The 22,095-nt window shown below is 33.7% G+C and overlaps 1 protein-coding gene across 5 annotated transcripts in view; it reads left to right on the top strand.

Annotated features, from left to right (window-relative positions):
• Positions 1-2,701: 2,701 nt before the first annotated feature.
• The window catches only part of LOC101746706 (multidrug resistance-associated protein 1), a 46,840-nt gene continuing 27,446 nt past the window's right edge, over positions 2,702-22,095 (top strand). For 2 of the 5 annotated variants that reach the window (XM_062671541.1, XM_062671537.1), the window contains exons 1-8: positions 2,702-3,470; positions 4,055-8,521; positions 9,287-9,600; positions 11,209-11,514; positions 14,658-14,924; positions 15,001-15,194; positions 15,291-15,476; positions 16,568-16,822. In XM_062671541.1, coding sequence (XP_062527525.1) covers positions 9,553-9,600; positions 11,209-11,514; positions 14,658-14,924; positions 15,001-15,194; positions 15,291-15,476; positions 16,568-16,822 — 1,256 coding nt within the window. In that variant the 5' untranslated portion in view covers positions 2,702-3,470; positions 4,055-8,521; positions 9,287-9,552. The remainder of the gene's footprint in view (positions 3,471-4,054; positions 8,522-9,286; positions 9,601-11,208; positions 11,515-14,657; positions 14,925-15,000; positions 15,195-15,290; positions 15,477-16,567; positions 16,823-22,095) is intronic. The other 3 variants (XM_062671540.1, XM_062671539.1, XM_062671538.1) reach the window with 2 other exon arrangements.

Here is a 22,095-nt window from a genome sequence, read left to right as displayed (position 1 = left end):
TTCTTGTGATCAAACTAATTTCATCCTTTTAGCATTCCTACTGCACTGGGAGAGGTTGGATCTTTTTCGAGGCATGCTTACAATAAGTAGTACCCACTAACACAACGTTGTTTGGTAAACACGTATTTATCATAAAACTAAATTATAAATACTTACAGATTATTACACAGTTTAACTTTATTACAGTTTATTGTTATTAATTATTAATAACTATCAAGTCGTGTCAACCTAATCTTTTAACTATAGAAAACAAACGTGCCTATGGGTTAATTTATTCATCGAGCCCTTCGTCGCAAGCGAGGGGTTCGTCAAGGGAGCAGCGACGCGGCATCGGCGCGCTTTGTATACCCGCGCGGCTGCACAGACGCAAACAATCTACAAACGCCCAGCTACGTGATTCTTTAAATTGGCATAACTTTTTTATTTATGAACCGATTGACATGAAACAAACACTAAATGTCAAGTAAAGCGTACTACAATCAATTAGTAACAATTAGTAAAAACCACATTTGAATCGGCAGAGCTGTTTCTGAGATTAGCGTGCGCAAACGCACAGACAAACAGATAAACAGAAAAAAATTCTAAAAATCACTTTTTTTTTTATTATATTGAGTTCATAAAGCCCCCTATAACAGTTTTCCTGAGATATGTTCCATGTAGAGTCAGCGACCAGTTACGATTTTATTATATGTATTGATAATGATGATTATGATGATGTATTGAAGATTTAACTATTCTAGGACGTTTCAACCTAATCTTTTAAATATAGAAAAAAAAAGTGCCTATGGGTTAATTTACTCGTCGAGCCCTCGGCTCGGCAAGGAGGCAGCGGCGCGGCATCGGCGCGCTATGTATACACGGGCGGCTGCAGAGACGTAAACAATCTACAGACGCCCAGCTACGTGATTCTTTAAATTGGTATAACTTTTTTAGTTATGAACCGATTGACATGAAACAAACACTAAATGTTAAGTAAAGCCTACCACAGGAAATTAGTGAAAACCACATTTAAATCGGCAGAGCTGTTTCTGAGATTAGCGTGCACAAACGCACAGACAAACAGATAAACAGACAAAAATTCTAAAATTAACTTTTTTGGGTTCTATTGCGTTCATAAAGCCCCCTATAACAGTTTTCCTCAGATATCTTCCATGTACAGACAGCGACCAGTTACGATTTTATTATATGTAGTATTGATAAGCGATAAAAATAAAGATATCTAATAAGAGGGGGCAACTTAGGGTGATCATTTTTTAAATTAATTATAAATAAATAAAAGACGAAGAAACAATTTCTACATTTGAACATTAACGAACAAACGACGAATAAATAATTAAAAATTTAAAAAAATCCGAAAATAAAAAAAAGGGGCCCAAATTCATTGAGCCGGACGAAGCCAGTCTCCTGATATTAAGTATATAATCTATGGTTTCCTGTAGTCACTATACATTTTGGGACTTTTTGGCGGGAACGCGATGAGTGAAGTTGTGTGATTTGTTTTATTTTGTCTATTTAGTGTTTCTTCGGGTTTAAATGTGTGTGGCGTTTTATTATGCGTAAGCCGGAACGCACGAGATGTGGGAAAAAGAATATAGTCTGTGACACCAGACCTTTTTACCGCCAAATATGAAAAACATAAAAATAATTTATAATGTGTTAAATAACTAATTTAATGTAATTACTTTATGCCGCTACAACAATAAAATTTATATTGTTCCAACTGTGGTGTTAATTACATAAAACACGACCAGGCGAAATAAAGAAGGGACTCTATATGCACTCCCTCATGTGTATTAATGGTGGTTTATTAACCGTTTAATATCTGTGAAAGTGCACAAATGTGGGAAAATGAAACAAAGCCGCTGGACGTAACTTCTCGTGATCCTCCAAAAAGTCCACTGAAAAAATCTTAGTAAATGACCACCATTTTACTGAGATTAGATTTCATCTCATATCATCTCATTTAATTTCATCCCAGTTGATTCATGTCTCAAATTAATCACTTTCATTTCATTTCACTCCATAATATCATTTTTCATAAAATTAAGAATATCCATTAAAATAAGACATGACTTAAAGGTCTCAGTTACCAGGTCATAAAATCTCCTTATCTATCTATCTCTTAGGTTTATGGCGTTTCCTTTTAGATTTCGCCAATGTCAAGTGTATTTAATACCCTGCTTTCTATAGCGGGCTTCGTGAACGAGCAAGGTCACAGATATTCACTAAGAATTAAGTTAAAATCTCCTTAAAAAACAAAACTATACATTTTGGGACTTTTTGGCGGGAACGCGAGGAGTGAAGTTGTGTGATTTGTTTTATTTTGTCTATTTAGTGTTTCTTCGGGTTTAAATGTGTAATAATGGTAGTTTATTAACTGTTTAATATCTGTGAAAGTGCACAAATGTGGGAAAATGAAACAAAGCCGCTGGACGTAACTTCTCGGGATCCTCCAAAAAGTCCACTGAAAAGATCTTAGTAAATGACCACCATTTTACTAAGATTATATTTCATCCCATATCATCTCATTTCATTTAATTTCATCCCAGTTGATTAATGTCTCAAATTAATCATTTTCATTTCATTTCACTCCATATCATTTTTCATAAAAATAAGAATATAAATTAAAATAAGACATGACTTAAAGGTCTTAGCTACCAGGTCATAAAATCACTTAAAAAAAACTATACATTTTTTTTATGGACTTTTTGGCGGGAACGCGAGTAGTGAAGCTGTGTGATTTATTTTATTTTGTCTATTTAGTGTTTCTTCCGGTTTAAATGTGTAATAACGGTGGCTTATTAACTGTTTAATATCTTTTAAAGTGCACAAATGTGGGAAAATGAAACAAAGCCGCTGGACGTAACTTCTCGGGATCCTCCAAAAAGTCCACTGAAAAAAATCTCAGTAAATGACCATCATTTTGCTGATATTATACTTCATCCCATATCATTTCATCTCATGTCATTTCATTTCGTTTTCATTTCACTTCATGCTGTTTCATAATAATCAACTTCATTTCATTTCATAATATCATTTTCATATAAAAAGTTACGTATTAAGAAAATTAAAATAAGACGACCTAAAGGTTACCAGGTCATAAAATCCCTTAAAAAAAACTATACATTTTTCAGCCATGTTTTTTTGGTTTTATTTGTGTATCAATCGTAGCAGTGACTGTTAACGTATTAGTTTAATTTTTCTGTGCAACTCTCATGTTAATTATACTGTCATCGTAAAATTATCATTAATTTTCAGTGCAATAATTATTTATTTACAATTTATTAATCTGACAAAGACAGTTTTAACTCTCAGTTAATTAAGTGAGCTCATGTAAACAAACGCCAACAACGGCCATTACCGTACCCGTATATACTTAAATTGTACTTAAATTTTTTTGGGAATTGTTTTAAATCAAAACGAAAACGTATACGTGGTTAATAAATATACCTATTTTATTATTGTGAAAGGTAAGTCAAATAATAAGCAAATGAAAACAACACAATTAAAGTCACTGTTTTCAATCAATACACTGATAGAAGGATTTTTTAACTAATAATAATTTATTTAATTTAATAAATTTAAATAATATTTTTTAACATTCAATAAATATTTATTTGGGAAGAAAGTACATTTATTAATTGTTAATAAGTATTTATTAACAGTTAACAAATATTTATGTCAAAAATATCTTAGTATATTCAAATAAATATTTATAATTAATAAATATTTTGTTGAATGAATTTGTTTTGCTTGCAATGCCAAATGATCTGAAGATTGCTTATGAACAAAAATCATCTTTGAAACCATTTATTAATATCATATAATTTATTTATATATATATATAATTCATTAACCATTAATAAATATTTATTAAATATTTGTAAATTATACTTAATAAATTACATAATGACTGTTAATAAATAGTTATTAAATCCTATGATGTTAGAAAATCATTTATTAACAGTTAATAAAGCTTATCAAATATAAACAATTTTTTCTTCCTGTTTAAATATTTTCACTACATTTATTTATATTTTCTATGTACAATCAGCAATGCCAAAAAAAAGGAAAGGGGCCAATTTGAGCCGTCGAACGATCCATGCTAGAGCCATGCATGATATAAGAGCACGAAGATCAAGCGAACAAATTCAAGAAAACAATGCAGATTCGCGTGTGAGAATGTCACAGTTACGTAAATCACGATTACAAGAGGCACGAGATGAACGAAATCAACAAAGACAACTAGAACCGTCAAATGGGATAAATAGGGATTCTGGGGTAAATGGGGACAAACCTGTGGAAGATGTTCAAAGTACCTGTAGCACGGAGTCTACCTAATTTTGTTTATTGTAATATTAATCAATGTATAGAAGAAAAACCAAGTTAACTATGGAAACACTGAATATGAGTTCCCCAAAAATTCGTCAAATTAAATTGAAAATAGTGGTTGAAAAGTGCGTTTTAAAACAGCTTAAGAACTTTTAAAAATAATGTTATCGTTGTTTTTTCAATAAGATCACAGTTTATATAAGTTTTTAATTCACCCGGAAATACCACAACAAACAAAGACAAGACAAAATAAAAAAATGTATATTTTTTCCTTTCTTTTTGGGGGAAATTGGGACGTATGTGGGGTAAAATGGAACGAGACTGGAAACATTAGGTACGAGAAAACACAAAATTGGAACGCGAAAAGACAAAATAGGGATGACTTGTTAGGGTTGTCACTGATATAATAGATTTTTTTGCCTATACTATCAATTGCGTAATGTAAAGAAGGGTAATGTGGTTTATGTAAGTATTATAGGTAGAATAAAAGCATGTATATATATTTTGGAAAGGTTTAACAACGGTGGGTGATATTGCTCGGTAGACCGACGGTCCAAATGTTATTCGGAACTTTTATATCCGAAGACTTATCTTGCAAATGTCGTAGGCGACGTAGGTCATACATACACAAATTTATCGGAACGAAACGTAAGCGGACGTTAGTCGATGCGGGTAGGCTCTGCCTGAAGTCAGCGCGATTCTATGCGCGGACGGCGACGTATCGGCCCGACGTCACAGCGAACCGGTTTTGGGTGCGTGTGTCCAATGTAGTTGACTGGTGCGCATCGTCACGGCTGAAATATGTGTCGGAATAAAATGTAATGTGGTGTATGTAAATGCGTACCAGTTGTGCGTAAGTGTATATGTGGGAGTAGCCCACAATATAATTACTTTTCTTTTCGCGACATTCACTTTGTAATATCTGCCCGATCGTATGTCCTACCTACCTATATATCGCAGTACTGCGAGCTGACAGCCCTTGCAAATATCCAAATTTAACCCTTACCCGTGTCAATTTACCCCAGACATAGGATAAATTGGGACGGCCATTACTTTACCGATTATTTCTTTAAAATGAAAAAATAATGTAACGGTTTATCACCTAGGTACGTTCAAGACTCAACTTATTTCTTTGGTTGAGCAGTGACTATTTAATTGGAACTATTTTAAAATTCAATCTGAAGTTCGATTTTGTCCCTATTTACCCCATTTGGCTGAACCATAGGTTATACACTTATTATATGACTAGGACGAAGAGTAACTCGCAGATAGATAGATATCAAAGATTGTAATTTGAAATATATTTGTTACTTTAATAAAGATTTATTTATTAACTTAAATAAAACATTTATTCTTTATAACGCTTTCGATTATAAATATATCCCCGGATACTTATAGTAGATAGTTATTTTTATTATAAAAAATGTTTCCTAGAAATAACATCCATGGCAAAACAACGTTTGCCGGGTCAGATAGTATAATATAAAAATAAGTTAAAATATTAACTATCCCTGTTTTCCAATTACAGCACAAGAGCGCATTATGCGGCATAATGCTCAACGTTGAATGTTTCAACTACAGCTTTTTTTTTTCCTACTTAAGCTGATAGTCTAAGAGGCTATTTCAGCGTAACCGTGGCTAGTAGGTGAGCTCACGGGGCTCAAACCTGATGACGATGCTAACACGAACCCTAGCAAGAGTCGTGCTTCGCAGAATCTACCACCGGATCGGAAATGCGACCTACTGAGAAGATCCGGCGAGAAACTCAGTGGGCTGTGTCTGAGAGTTAATTTATTCGTCGAGCCCTTCGTCGCAAGCGACGGGTTCGACGAGAACGATGACCGGTGCTTGAAGTACCTAAAAGCACCGTTAGTGGATCGGGAGGATCCGAGATGACGTGTTTTGGGCGACGTCGACTGCTTTCCATTCTCTCCGCAGGATCGGGAATGTAGTTACCGGCGGCTACGATGAGAGGGTTCTCGTGTCGTGCCGCTTTATCGAAGTGGCGCATCGACGCCGACTGAAGATACTTACTGATGGACTCTTAAGTCCAGGTCGTCATGGAGGTCGACGTTCCTGACGAACCACGGGGCTCCGACGGCTATCCTGCAAAAACGGGATTGAATGATTTGAAATGATTTTAAGTGTATGCGGGCCGCGTGAGCGAACACTACACTTGCATAGGTCATGACGGGGCGTATGCAAGTTTTGTAGAGTGTAACCTTATTTCTAAGGGACATTTTACTTCGCCTACATATCATCGGGTAGAGACGTCCTAGAATGAAGGCGGCACGGTCGCGTACCGTCTTGATGTGAGGGCGGAATGTCATCCTACTGTCGAGGGTGACGCCTAAATATTTGACCTTCGGGGCCCACGGTATGGGCTGGTCGAACATCCAACTACAGTAACGCTTCGCACAATCAAGCATTCAAAAGTAATGCTCTCGCGTGATACTCGCAATCGATACCGACTCGATTATGCGAAGCGTTGCTGTAGTTGAAACATTCAACGTTGAGCATTATGCCACATAATGCGCTCTTGTGCTGTAATTGGAAAACAGGGCATGATTCCTACGTACAAAAAATTTGTATAGGGTACGGTACATGTTTTAAAGCGATGCTAGCAACACTAACATCGGCAGAAACTGATTGCCATGCTGAAAAAGAGCCAGAATTTTTTTTAAGGGATTTTGTGACCTGGTAACTTTTAAGTCATGTCTTATTTTAATTTAAATTCTTACCTAATTTTATGAAAAAAGATAATATGAAATGAAATGAAGATGATCAATTTAAAACATTAATCAACTGGGATGAAATTGAATGAAATGAGCTGTGATGATATGGGATGAAATATAATCTCAGTAAAATGGTGGTCATTTACTGAGATCATTTCAGTGGACATTTTGGAGAATCCCAAGAAGTTACGTCCAACGGCTTTGATTCATTTTCCCACATTTGTGCACTTTCACAGATATTAGACAGTTAATATACCACTGTTATTAGACATTTAAACCTGAAGGAATACTAAAAAGATGTGTGGTGTCATGGGACACCGGACAGGAACGAATTTCCTTATTATAAAAATATTAATTTTAAGTTATATTCGAGGTATAAAGAAAATAATTATTCGGGTATACATTTTTTATTGATAACAATAAAAAAACTACATTATCAACTTCATTTTATTCACAATGATTTATCAAAAAAATATATAAATAATATACAAAGGAACAGCTATTTATGTAAATAATAATAATGACCGTCAGCATGTAGACTATACATTAGACACTATAGCCATTAATTATACTAAGACTATACATAAATAATAAAAATCTTCTGCTGTTCGTTCCAACAAGGATTGCTGCCTGTTTTTTTTAATTGCAAACAAAATCTTTGTACGCCGATCAAATGATTTCAATGCTGTTTTTTTGTGGCTCACCAAATTTTATAATTGCAAAACATTTCAGTACTTCTCTATTATTATTGTGTGACATTCATATTATAATATAATACAGATGTTAGATGCGTTAGTAACTGTTGCACTCATTCCATAGTTTCAACAGTCTAAGTTGTTCCCATAAAAATTGATAGATGGCAGTAGTATCTCTAAAAATAAAAAGTGTGACAACTTTTCGTAAGAATTTTTTCCGTCTAGCCCCCTTTCACAACGCGCGATAAGGAACTTCGTTCCATTAAACAAAATAAAACAAATCACACAACTTCACTCCTCGCGTTCCCGCCAAAAAGTCAGAAGCAGAATATTTTTTTTTTAAGAGATTTTATGACCTGGTAACTAAGACCTTTAAGTCATGTCTTATTTTAATCTATATTCTTAATTTTATGAAAAATGATATTATGGAGTGAAATGAAATGAAAGTGATTAATTTGAGACATTAATCAACTGGGATAAAATTAAATGAGATGATATGAGATGAAATCTAATCTCAGTAAAGTGGTGGTCATTTACTAAGATTTTTCAGTGGACTTTTTGGAGGATCCCGAGAAGCTACGTCCAGCGGCTTTGTTTCATTTTCCCACATTTGTGCACTTTCACAGATATTAAACGGTTAATAAACCACCATTATTACACATTTAAACCCGAAGAAACACTAAATAGACAAAATAAAACAAATCACACAACTTCACTTCTCGCGTTCCCGCCAAAAAGTCCAGAAGCAGAATAAATTAGGTAGGTACCATAGATTATACACTTGACTCTTATTAGTCCGTACACTAGGTCAGAAATTAAAATTGTTTGGAGTTTAATGTGACAAACGACCATTTCAAAGAATTTGATAAAAATATGTACGATTTCAACAAAAATAAGGATGAAATTGAAAATGAAATAAGAGCTAGTAATATTATTTAAACGGCCGTCTGGTGTGGTAAGTGACATGTGGTAAGTGACATGGTCACTACACAAGGGGGTCGCGGGTTCGAATCCCGCCTATGGAAGGTATTTGTATGATACATATAAATGTATTTTCCAGGGTTATGGATGTATCTTAAATATGTGTATGTGTATAATAAAAATTTTACATTTATTTCCGTTATCTGGTACCTGTAACATTTACGAAATTATCACGGGACCAATTAACGTGGTGTGATTATTAGTAAATATTTATTTATTATTATTATTATTTAACATGCAGGCACTGGAATATTTGCAACTTTGAGACCTTTGATTTTGACATTTAATTAGATTAAAACTTTGATTATTTACACGATTTTTCTTGTTTTTAATGCCCTCCGTACAATGTATTCTATTTATTGCTACCATTAAACTATACAAAATATAATATAAAGATATGGATGTAGATATTCTCTTTTTTAATTTTATATTTACAGTGTTCTAAAGTTTTTTTGAAGCATGTCTACAGTTTTGCACTATGCTGAGGTTGGCAGCCTTGGTAGGTACCAACCTACCTCCTACTCTTTGCTTTTTACTTTTTAGATTTAGCGGCTGGAGCAGCGGGGCACAGCGGCTTCGACGACGATCGAGTTGCGCGTGGTGCTTTGTACAAGTTGGTGTTCAAGTTGGTGGTGCTGTAATCTGCTGGAACAAAACTTCAGTGATTAGTGATGAAAACTATACAAATATTGTGATTGTGTACTTTTTGAACATCGACTACAAATTTTAGAATTCAAAATTTCGTGTAGTTTCAATGGTTAACTTTATGGCAACTACAAAATAAATAAATAAAACTGCTAATACTTACGATGTCTTACAACTCCACGCTTGACAGCTTTTGCGGGACACCGTTTTGGGTAAGTAGGTCTAAGTGTAACTCAGGATTTAATGTTAATTACATCAGCTATGGTCATGAACTTCTAGATGATTTTGTACAATTCTTGATGAACGAGTTATAAAAGAGAGCTCTTAGATTATATGCTTTGCTGTGGTACATAATGATCAGGTGAAAGGTTACTCGCAACACTAGTAAAACTTTTCTAGTTTTCGTCAATAATAAAATCTAAAAGGCAACTCAAAAGAGGCTCTTATTTTCGTGTTACAGTTTATTTCGGGTTTAGTTTTACCTTTTGCTAAAAAAAATTATAATAATATATATATGAAATTGGCAAATAAAACTAGAAAGTTATTAATTTTAAATCAAAGATGCACTTCACATCAGAATATTGGCCATGACTTTATGCCTACATTTTTTATGTAATAACATTATCACCTTCAAAGAACCAGTTATGTAGATAGCTTGTACAAAATATTAGTGTAGAACAAAACTATTTTTAAAGTTAACATTGTGAAATAAACACTTACTTCAATCACTACTAATATTTGTCACATCACAAAATACCAGTATTAAAGGGAATGAAATAACAAATTTTAGTGCTTAATTGCATTAAGATAAATAGAAATACATTCTATTTAAAAAATTTGGTCCCTTAATTATCACACTAAAACATTTTGTGGAAACAGATGCAGATTGTTTCATCAAATATATCAAAAAAGTTTCGATGTACATTTTCACTAAAATAATTCCAGTCCGAAATAACTAAACAGCAAATTCAAATTGTAAACTACAAGGAAAAATTGAAGAAAAAGATAAATACCTTGTATAAACACCTTATACCCTCTGTTGTTAAGAAATGAAATGTGAGGGTAATATGAAATGTTCAAAAATTTATCCCAAAACATGACTCAATAAACATGACTTAGGTTTATTAATTTTATTATTTTTGCTTATACTGTATGATCATTATCTGCTCTACAGTTCTTAATTGATAAACAAAAGGATAGTATTTAATAGGGGTAAATTTATTATATAAATTTTCATGAGTCATAGACAAAATTAAATGCAAGATAAAACAAAAGTAGTAAATTCTCACTTAAAATTAAATAACATCCTTCAGATGCAAGTAAATGGACATAAAAACCTCAATCACCATCTATTATTTAGAAATACTGACTTTACTATGTAAGTTTTCTTGAAAAATAAAACAAGAAAAGAGGTAATAGATGTACATGTGAATTCAAATATTTTGAAATGTAAATGTAAAAGTAATAAAACAACAGAGCGCTTTTATACTAGTTTTTCTTTAAAAAAATATATTTATTGTTTATTCAGGAATACTGTTAGTCAATGAAAAAGTTTTATTTTAGTTTAAAAATGTGAAATTGATTACTAGAAAACTTTTACAATCTTCTAAGCTTGATAAAATCATAATTTATTAAATCAGAAGATGATTATTATGTTATAAGCTAAATGGGGAGAATGATTCTTCATTAGTGAGTAACTAAAAGCATGGTGTTTAATTTGTGTTTATATGTAAACATGAAAGATAAGACAAATTATCTGATTATTAATTGAAGAGATAATTTTCAGCCAGTAATTGAAAAATAATCTTTTTAATTTACAGAACAGTACTGCCACCTGGTACACGGATAATCCTGAACTAACACCATGTTTCCAGCAGACTGTCCTCATTTGGACACCCTGTCTCTATCTCTGGGTGTTTGCATTCCTTGACTTATATTACATATTCAATAGTAAGGAACGAAATATACCATGGAACATACTGAACATCACGAAATTGCTAGTAACATGTCTTTTAATAGTTTTGAAATTTGTGGACTTGGGTGTAGCAGTCCATTTATCTTCAAACGGAGAAAAGGAAGTCTACAATGCGAATTATTACAGTCCTGTAATAAAAATATTAACATTCGTAAGTATTATTATATACATTTTTTACAACTATAAATGCTATTAGAATATTGTGAGGTTAACCATGGTACACAGAATTATCGATTTTAACTTTAATGTATCATTAGTTTGAAAAGTAAAAATAGCATTATTAAAAATAATGTTTCAATAGTTTTCCCAAAATGGAGCCTTGCTACTAAAGTTTTAAATTCAAGAAACTTTTCCAATCAACTCTGCAAAGTACCTACATTATAAATAAATAAAAAAATTAAACTATAAGTTAAACATTAATCAAAACCTTTACGAAACAGAAAAACCATGTTAAATTGAAACAAATGATCTAAAAATTGCATCTGCTCCTACTGTGACAATTTGCTTGAAGTATTTCTTCAAAAGATAATACAACCATATTTAAAAAATATGAGGATAGTGATTCTACCAATATAATATGTTAGTAGTCTGAGTAAATCATGGATATACATAATAATATATTGAATATCAGAATACTTTACGAACAATATCTAATAAAACTTTGTAAATGCTAAATAATAATCATAGGCCATTCAAATTGTGATGGCAGTCTTGTCCATTTCTGAAAGACAGCTGTTCAATAAAGCCGGGCAGTCACGTGTCGGACCACGCGTAATGAATCTGTAGCTGTAGGATAAAAATATTCACAGTTAAACTCGCCAACACTAATTGAAATAATAAAGTGATTGAGTAACTTCATCTGATTGTTTTAAGACCCATCCACAAATACCATATTTGTGGCAACATAAACAGTGTCTAAGAAAGCCATTTGTGAAGCCGAAATGATAATAATTTACCGCATTGGCAGGCTCAACACATTGGTATAAAATGATTTTTTTAAACGAATTATAAATACCTAAGTACTTCGTTATACCAAGACACCAACTTGCCATAGACAACGAAGGCAGATGCCTACAAAAACTGACTGGACCAGACTGTCCAGTGCGCATATCAGCTGTTTCGAAATGCGTTACATTGCGCGCAGTTAAAAAAATATATTTGGTATTCCTTCCTTGCAATATCTATATTCCAACACACTATTCCATTCCACACGTCCTTGTTTGTTCCACTTGTTAATGGGATCGCTTAGCCATCCATAGAATCTCAGATATAATAGATGTAAATTGATAGAATACAGTTCCCGAAGAGAACTAATTCTTTAAATTAAACCTAAGACAAATTTAATTTTCGAATTTAAGTACAAATATCTACCATCGAGCATAATTAGTGTGACCAAGTTTAGTGAAAATGTAGTTGTGAGTGTTTTCTACAGTAAAGGGAAGATCTTTTACCGAAAGCGTGTTTTTGTCAAAACATTCTCGTTCGGAATTTGTAAAATGAAAGATGTCATTGTTAGCACGAATTATATTTTGTCGGATCACTGCTATCTGTCAAATTTTTTCCAAAAGGTTACATTGTGCTCGATACATACATTACCAATAAATTAAAATATGTGTGACATTACCAAGCTATTAAATTAAAATATAAATTACCATATTCTTCCAACAGACACTTTATATGGCCTACAACACACATAGGTAAACATTGAAACCAGAGCCACTAAAGTTTAACATTGAAAACACTATGATGATTCATAGTTTTTGATAGATTATTTTGCCCGCCATGCCTATATCTATTTTTATGGCTATTTAACCAAATGACTAGAATACACTTGTATCTTTTTTTTAACGCTTTAACGGAAATCCATTTACGGATACACCCGGTCGAGGGGGTAACGGATCGGATTATGTCGGACTCCGGCGCCTCCTGAGAGGAAGAAGAAAAGCTACTTGAAATCTCTAAGCTTTGGAACACGCATCAATGAAAGCTGCTAAATATGGAAACAACAAAATCCCTATCACCTGTCTGTCTGTTGTTCCATATTTCATAGGTACACTAAGAGACTAATATAGCATTAGATACATAACATTTATAGGAGATATAGATGCATACGATGGGTTCAGTCAATCTGTGTAATACAATAATAACAATTGAGTGCTTTGGTGCGCTGAATCGCTTTTGTGCATTTGCAACATTGCGGCCATCCACAGTCCGTTTTCAAATAACTTTTTGTCACGTTTCATCCGGCTTTAGAATGAATTATTATTCTCTTCCGCGGTTTTCCGCGGCCATGGCGTGGCATGTACTTTTTAAACGCAATAGTCAGCGGCTTGTCTGTGCCCCTGGCATTGCTTATGTCCTCGAGCACCGGTAATCACTAACCATTAGGTGGGCCGTATTCTTATCTGCATCTAAGTAAATAAATAAAAGCTATTATGACAGTAGAACCGTTCAACCTCATATTCGCGTTTTGAGTTAACGACGATATTCACGTTATAAACACGTCCAAAGATTTACATGTGTTATGCAAACACTCATACTGCTGGGTAGCAACGAAAGCAAAAAAAAAATATTGCGTCATATAACCAAATTCAATAATTATACTTATACATCCATACATTGCGGTTGTTGTTTCGTTAACTTTGACCGTATGAATTACGGTATACAAAACGGATACTACAGATAAACGACCTTGGCAGTAATAATCAATAAAAAAAACTACTAAAATACTAAATCTAAACAACGTTGAATTTTCGACATAATTTTTTGTTGTTTCAATAGCGTCATCTTTTTAATAGTTGATTGCATTCCAAGGATGTTTAGTTCGAGTATATTAATGGTTAAGGCTTATATACTCTAACAGATAAAACGAAGAATTTAAATACATTCTAATATCAGAGATCGGAATCGTACAAGTCAATCCTGTTGCAGAATACTGGTATTTACTGTAGATACGCGTCTCGCGTTTACGCGTCATCTTTATACTCGACTCGGGACGTTCACAACATTCTAGACCTGTTTTCGTTTAACGATTTACTTTAAATATTATTCTGCCTATTTCTGCCGTGAAGCAGTAATGCGTTTCGGTTTAAATGGTGGGGCAGCCGTTGTAACTAACTATACTTGAGACCTTAGAACTTATATCTCAAGGTGGGTAGTGTATTTACGTTGTAGATGTCCATGGGCTCCAGTAACCACTTAACACTAGGTGGGCCAAGAGAACCTCCAAGCATTTAAGCTATAAAAAAATAAAAAAAATTGTTGCATCTTGAGAGACCCCATTTGTTTTTCCAGGGCTTATCAGCAACATTGCTATTCTATAACAGAAAGTATGGTATGAGAGCATCTGGAGTGCTCTTTTTCTTCTGGTTACTGCTCGTCGTAGCTGGAATACCCCAGCTAAGATCCGAAATTATCGATCACAAGAATTTAGATGACGACGAAAACGTCAAATACAATTTTATTAGTTACATGGTCTACTATCCTTTGATAGTTCTCATGTTCATACTTAATTGTTTTGCCGATTTGCCACCTAAGGACACGCCTTATAAGTATCAAAAGGTAAATATGGGATTTACATTATTTATAATGTGGTTTTTAAAGGACAAGTCAGAATTAACGAATTCTAATTCGACAGAATCAATGTCCGGAGAATGCAGCGGGATTCCCGAGCCGCCTCACGTTTAGCTGGTTCGATCCGCTCGCCCTGACTGGATTCCGCAGGAGTCTTGTTGAGAACGATCTGTGGGCCCTGAACCCACCGGACTCTTCGAAAGAATGCGTTCCGAAATTCGATAAATTTTGGGAAAGATCTCTGAAGAAACGCGAACTGTGAGTGAACTATTAAAACATGTTATACTATAAAATCCGGAATCTATTGTACAAACCAAACAGTTCAATGTATGTTTGTTTATTTGTAACGTTTAGATCGAACGGTACTAAGGCGACATACCGAAAAACTTCAGCCAGTGTCAACTTCAAGCCAGAAAATGAAAAGAAGCCAGCCTCGATATTACCAGCACTGTGTCTCGCATTTGGAGGACAGTTTCTTTTTGGTTCTATCTTGAAGTTAATCAACGATATTCTCATGTTTATATCTCCACAGCTCCTCAAGTAAGTACGTCAATTTGATTAAATCGAGCCAGTATCCGCCTACACTAGAAAGTAATATTTATTAGTTATAAAAGGACTTCCAATTCATATTTTCATGATTAGTATGGAAGGAAGTGGGCTTGGAAACATCTCGCTATCTCACTCGCATGATGAACTTTAAAATCGATGACGTCACGAACGACCGTCATGCAACAAAAAATAATGCAGATTATTCATCTGCATTATTTTTTGTTAATTTGACAATAATTGTCCTCAGCACCAAATTTGAAAAGCTCCGATTTTAGTCATTTTGGAATGAATTTCAAAATAAATGTTTGCTGTATTTATATAATGTACTAGCTATACCCGTCCGCTTTGCTGGGCATTTAAAATTAACATTATTATTTTTCACCCTCACAAAGATTCTCATCATTAACGCCCCCGCAACTGGCGTAAGGAGTCCAACACTCAAATAAATATTAGCCTATCCATTAAGTACATGTATTTTCTACATAGATACCAAGTTTCAAGTCAATCGGAGGCATGGTTCAATAGTTATAACGGAACATCCGTAAAACCACTGTATATATTACTTTTATTATATTACTAGCGGCCCGCTCCGGTCCCGCTTGGGTCTTTAATAAAAATTTCAACAACTTTGTTTTATTTTTTTTAATAAAAGAGCACTTATTGCGGCATAACTATGATAATTAGACATATGCTATCGCGACACTTTTTGTAAATAATAATGTGATATACAAAGTTGTAGTACATTATTTTATTCTATGATCAATAGCTTTCGCAGGGCACGCGATGTAAAGTATATTTTAGGTAATTTTTTTACATTATTGGAGTAAGGATCCCTTATATATTTTTTTTACATATTATAGCCTATGTCACTCGGGAATAGTGTAGCATCTAAACAGTGAAAGAATTTTTCAAATATTTTCAGTAGTTTCGGAGCCTATTCAATACAAACAAAGAAACAAATGTTTCCTCTTTATAATATTAGTATAGATATCGATAAAATTTGTTGAACATCTTATTCATTATTTTGTTGGTTCTAATGAGATTAAATTAAAGGTATTAATTAGACTAAAATATGATTTTAGATTATTAATAAGTTTCGTTAAGAACGATGAACCGGACTGGAAAGGTTACGCATACGCCGTCGCGCTGCTGCTGTGTGCCATTACTCAAACAATGCTATTGGCGCACTACTTCACTAGGATGTATCTAGTGGGTATGAGGATCAGAACAGCGTTGACGAGCGCCATCTACAGAAAATCCCTACGTTTGTCGAACTCGGCTAGAAAGGAGTCAACCGTTGGAGAAATTGTCAATTTGATGTCTGTCGATGCTCAGAGGTAAGTTTATTAAAGTTTTAAAAAAAATCTGAGTTTGTAAGGTAAGCTTACTGTCAACACTACTTTATATCCATTTTTAATCTTATTTGGTAATTCTAATGCATTTCGTAACAATTATAGGCAATAAAGATTAGGATTAAATAAAGGATTTAGTGAGATATGTTTTAAATCCATGATACAATCATCGGTTAATTTGAACTTTTTTTTATTGCCCTTGTAGGCAGACGAGCGCACGGCCCACCTGATGGTGAGTGGTTACCGTCGCCCATGGACTTCAGCAATGCCAGGGGCAGAGCCAAGCCGCTGCCTACCGCTATTTACCGCTAAACTGGATAGCCTTTTTTTTTATTAAAACTAGCCACAGATTTCTGACGGCACTTAGAAGACTGTTTCTCATTAATTCGTTCATGTTCGTAATATAATAATAATCTTGGAATACGTTTAGTGTATTCCAAACTTCGTAGTGTATGTAGTAGGTCTTAGGACAATATAATATATTATGTTGTTTGACTTGGAAATGAACGTATGTTTTTACAAAATACTTAATATTTTATTCATTTATTCTAAATATTATGTATTTTGTGTACCTGACGTATCATCGCGCGGATCGTATTCGTCGAATACTTTGTACGATATTACTCATTTTATAATAATAATAATAATAATAAATATTTACTAACAATCACGCCACGTTAACTGGTCCCGTGGTAAGTTCGTAAAGAACTTGTGTTACAGGTACCAGATAACGGAAATAAATATAAGATTTTTATTATACACATACACATATTTAATATACATCCATAACCCTGGAAAAGACATTTTATATTTATCATACAAATATCTTCCCTTGGCGGGATTTGAACCCGCGACTTTTGTAGTGACCATGTCACTTACCACTACACCAGACGGCCGTTATATTACAAACAAGTTTTTTTTATTGCTTAGATGGGTGGACGAGCTCACAGCCCACCTGGTGTTAAGTGGTTACCAGTGGTGGCCCATAGACATCTACAACGTAAATGCGCCAACCACCTTGAGATATAAGTTCTAAGATCTCAGTATAGTTACAACGGCTGCCCCACCCTTCAAACCGAAGCGCATTACTGCTTCACGGCAGAAATAGGTAGGGCGATGGTACCTACCCGCGCGGACTCACAAAGAGGTCCTACCACCAGTAAAGTAGCGTTAGTTTTTCGAGAAATTTGTACCAAAAGATTTAACGTAACACTTGGAACGCAATTTGCATATAAAACAGGTACATACATGACATAACTGTATTGAAATACAACTGTGAAAACAATACTAGCAACGAAAAAATTCAATTCCCATCCTTGATACTCTACAACGAATTTAATGAAGATCGATTGGACTCATTGTGACCGTGTGACGTCACAATTAACGTAAACCTTCGCTACGGGCGTAAACCGTCAAGCATTGTGTGTATGTAGCAGATACAGAAGTGGTATCATGATAAAACTAAGACATAAATCCTTTATAAAACATCAGAAGAGATAGTGTTATTTAATTATGTTGTTCAATATTTTGCAATGTTTAAACAACTTCTGTGATTAATTTCAATGCTATGAACGTAGAAATATTTTCTAAACCTTTCGATTCTTTTATATTATTATACACAATAAAGTTGAAACATTAGAACGTGCTTACTCCCACAATAGCTGAATTTAATTGTGACGTTTTTTTTTCGGTGATATGAATTGAGATAAGCTTAGGCTAACATTTAGATTGTGTTTAATTGAATTTGTTTGAATAATAAAGAGATACATAATGTTAATTTGTCAACGCGTACACGAACCGGGCGGGCACTCAATATACTCGTATTGTGTTTCAAGATCTGTCATTTACTTTTAGATTCACAACATACTTCAGCATAAGCCTTCTAAACAAATTCATTTTTCAAAATTAGGCTAAAGGCAAATTTATTATGTGGGATGTAATTTTTACTGTTACTATGCCACACGCGTCACTGTTAATGATTAGCCACGTATTACATCATACGTTGTGATGATGTTTGCCTTGAAGAGAATTTTTTTAGAACTATTACATTTTATTTAGTGATTAAAACAAAAAATTCTGTACATATCGCAAGAATACTGATTTAATGAATATATCGAAGGGGAAAGGCTATAAATAGGTAGGTACGCACTTCAATAGAAAAATTGGTAACCGCCTGCGGGATTCGAACACCGATGCATCGCTATATTCGAATGCACCGGACGTCTTATCCTTTAGGCCACGACGACTTCTACTTGTGATTACTCTATTGTCATTGATCCTTGATAATTCAAGTCAAGTCAATGAACCAAATCAGGTCAATCAGACGTCTCGTTATTGGTGAATTAGGCTGAAAGAATCCGTTACATATCTATCATAGGTATCATTGATCAAAATAGTATGTTTTTTTTTTTTAAATCACAAACCTCAAAAAGTTTTTCAATAAAAGTAGCTTCGATTTTTTTTAGTTAGTAGTGGTGCATTATGCGACAGACTCATCCTATTTTTTACATGAAACAAAAAGCGAAATTATATTGTAGACAAGGCAGACGAGACTTTTAAGTTAAAACTGCTCAAATCGATAATTCTTTAACAAGCCTTTTCATTCTATGATTAGATAGACTATTGATTGTTTTTATCAAAGAATCACAAGTCAGATATGTAACTTCGACAAAAAAAAGGGTGCGTGTACTTATGTACGCGCGTAAGATGTTATACTTATACTTTATTTTTATTAAATTTATTTCTTAATAATAAATATTTAACGTTAATAATTTAATAATATTTAGTATGAATTATATTAAATAACTAGCGACCCGCCCTCGCTTCGCTTCGGAAACATTAAAACACACATGAAACCAAAAAAAAAAAGGGACAATGCCGGCTTCTAATGGAAAAAGAATTTTTCAAATCGGTCCAGTAGTTTCGGAGCCTATTCGAAACAAACAAACAAACAAATCTTTCCTCTTTATAATATTAGTATAGAAATACTAAAAAATGAATGCTAATAACACTTTTTTTTACGAGTGTACATGCGCGAAAGTTCACCTGCGGCTATATTCAGACTCGCCAAATTACGTCGGTCGTATTGTAATGAGCGATTTAGTGGGCAACTTCATTTCTGTTAATTTTGTGTCACGGTGCGCGCGCATCGTGAAATTTCACTCTCATAAATTTTTCATAACGCGCCTAAAGAAGTATAACTTCAAAAATAAAAAAAATGAATGAACTCCATGAATATATTGTCATACATTCAGATACCTTCAAAATACTAAGCTACATTAAATCCATTCGTTCGCCCGTAAAATCCATGACCCGTAGAATAAACCAATTAACCACTTAAATGGTTCCGAATATAATCACACAAAAAAGTTAATTATTCAAAATTATTTTGGGAATGCTGTTATTAAATAAATAGTTGTTTCTATTATACAGGAACTGATTGTGCTAAATGTTGAAAATTATGTTATTAATGGTTTTATTATTACTGAACTTGCTTAGGTTATATATTCATTGCTAAATGGATATTGAAGATCAAAGGAAACATGAACCATAGGGAGTGTAGGTGGTAACCGTGAATATTTTTTTTAAACTTAATCGACCTAATCTTAAATAATGCTTCTTTCTTCTTTGTACATATTACACGTACATAATGTACATAATAAAGATATTAATATATCTTAACTTATAACATAAAATATAAGGTATAAGCCCAAAACGTATATTGTATGATTATTAATGTATCCCAGGAAAAAGTATCTTCCGGATTTGAAGTAAACAGAAATAGTTTTAAAGATAAAGCCTGTTGTATTTTTTGCGCATCACATACTCTGTTATTAAGATACTCTACTACATATGTTCGTCATCCTTTCGTGATAAAATTTATAAGAAACGTCATCGTGACCTTGAGCAAATCAACCCACAATCTGACATTTACGGTTCTAATAAAGTTGGACTGTAATTCTTTATATCTCTCATCTTTTATTTTACAGAACACGTATCGTTTTTAAATTAAAATATCCAATGTTATTGGGGATTACAATCTTTAAATGTAATTTTAGTTTCCGAAATAATGAGTTCGGTATCTAAAGAAAATCATGAAAACACAACCAGGTGGTAACTTTTATTAGTATTAAGAGTGTAAACCCACACTTGTGGTGGTACTCACCCGCTTGGATATCTTAAAAGATCACAATAGACTAAGCACTCTATCTCGCTCACACCCGCTTGAACAGTTGCTACCTCGCGCTCGCACCTACAGCGGGCTCTCAAAGTGTCTGGCAAGATGTAAGAACCATTAAAACTGTCCGGCTATTGGGGTAACATATTTTTATAAGTCCCTAAGTAACATATATAAAATTTAGCTTTTATAGTATAACGAAAGTATAATTAAAATTTATTAAAGTTTAGGGGTGTCTGGCAGGGGTTAACAACTGGAAAAAGTGTCCGGCAACGGATATCGTGATTTCTAAAGATATTCTGGAGTAAATATTAAAAAAAAAACCTTTATACTTTAACGAATTTAAGGTACTATTTTATATACCTTTACTGCCTGTTACCTGCCCAAGTAACCACAATCGAAACTCTATAATCGCGGGTCGTTCTTACCTGTGTTGGAGACATACACAGAGAAACTTTCATCTTTTATAAAATAACGAAGGTCTGGCTGTCGCGGGCTCTTGCTCTATTCTTCTTATGGGGTTAATTGAAATTAAAGGTCTGTCGAAAAGCCTACAACCATGAATCCGTTACAAGAATAAATTAAATGCTGCATCAATGAAGTTCAGCCACAATCACACAGAAAGTTTATGAAAAATTTCCACAATGAGTTCTTATATGCCAGCAAATCCGTGGAGACAGACCATTTGCCCGATGTATTATCTATACTTATAAATAAAATTGGAGTGTCTGTAATAATAAAATAACAACTTTCTACTAAATGTGTAAGTACGTAAATACATATACCAAAATAACATTTTTTTTAATTTTTGTCTGTCTCTCTTTGTTCCGGCTAATCTCTAGGGCTGGACCGATTTTGACGGGACTTTCACTGACAGGTAGCTGATTATATACTTTATATACATACTTTTTTTAGACTAGCTTCGCCGAGCGGCGTCACCCGCGGTATGACAATATCCGCGGCTAATGTCGCGGGATTAAGCTAGTTTCATGAATAACCCTATCCAAGGTACTTTATAATTCTTTAATACTTTTATAATTCAACTAGCGACCCGCCCTCGCTTCGCTTCGGAAACATTAAA

The sequence above is a fragment of the Bombyx mori genome, chromosome 12, assembly GCF_030269925.1.
Source record: "Bombyx mori chromosome 12, ASM3026992v2".
NCBI classification, from domain to species: domain Eukaryota; kingdom Metazoa; phylum Arthropoda; class Insecta; order Lepidoptera; family Bombycidae; genus Bombyx; species Bombyx mori.
This window is presented reverse-complemented; position numbering and strand designations above follow the sequence as displayed.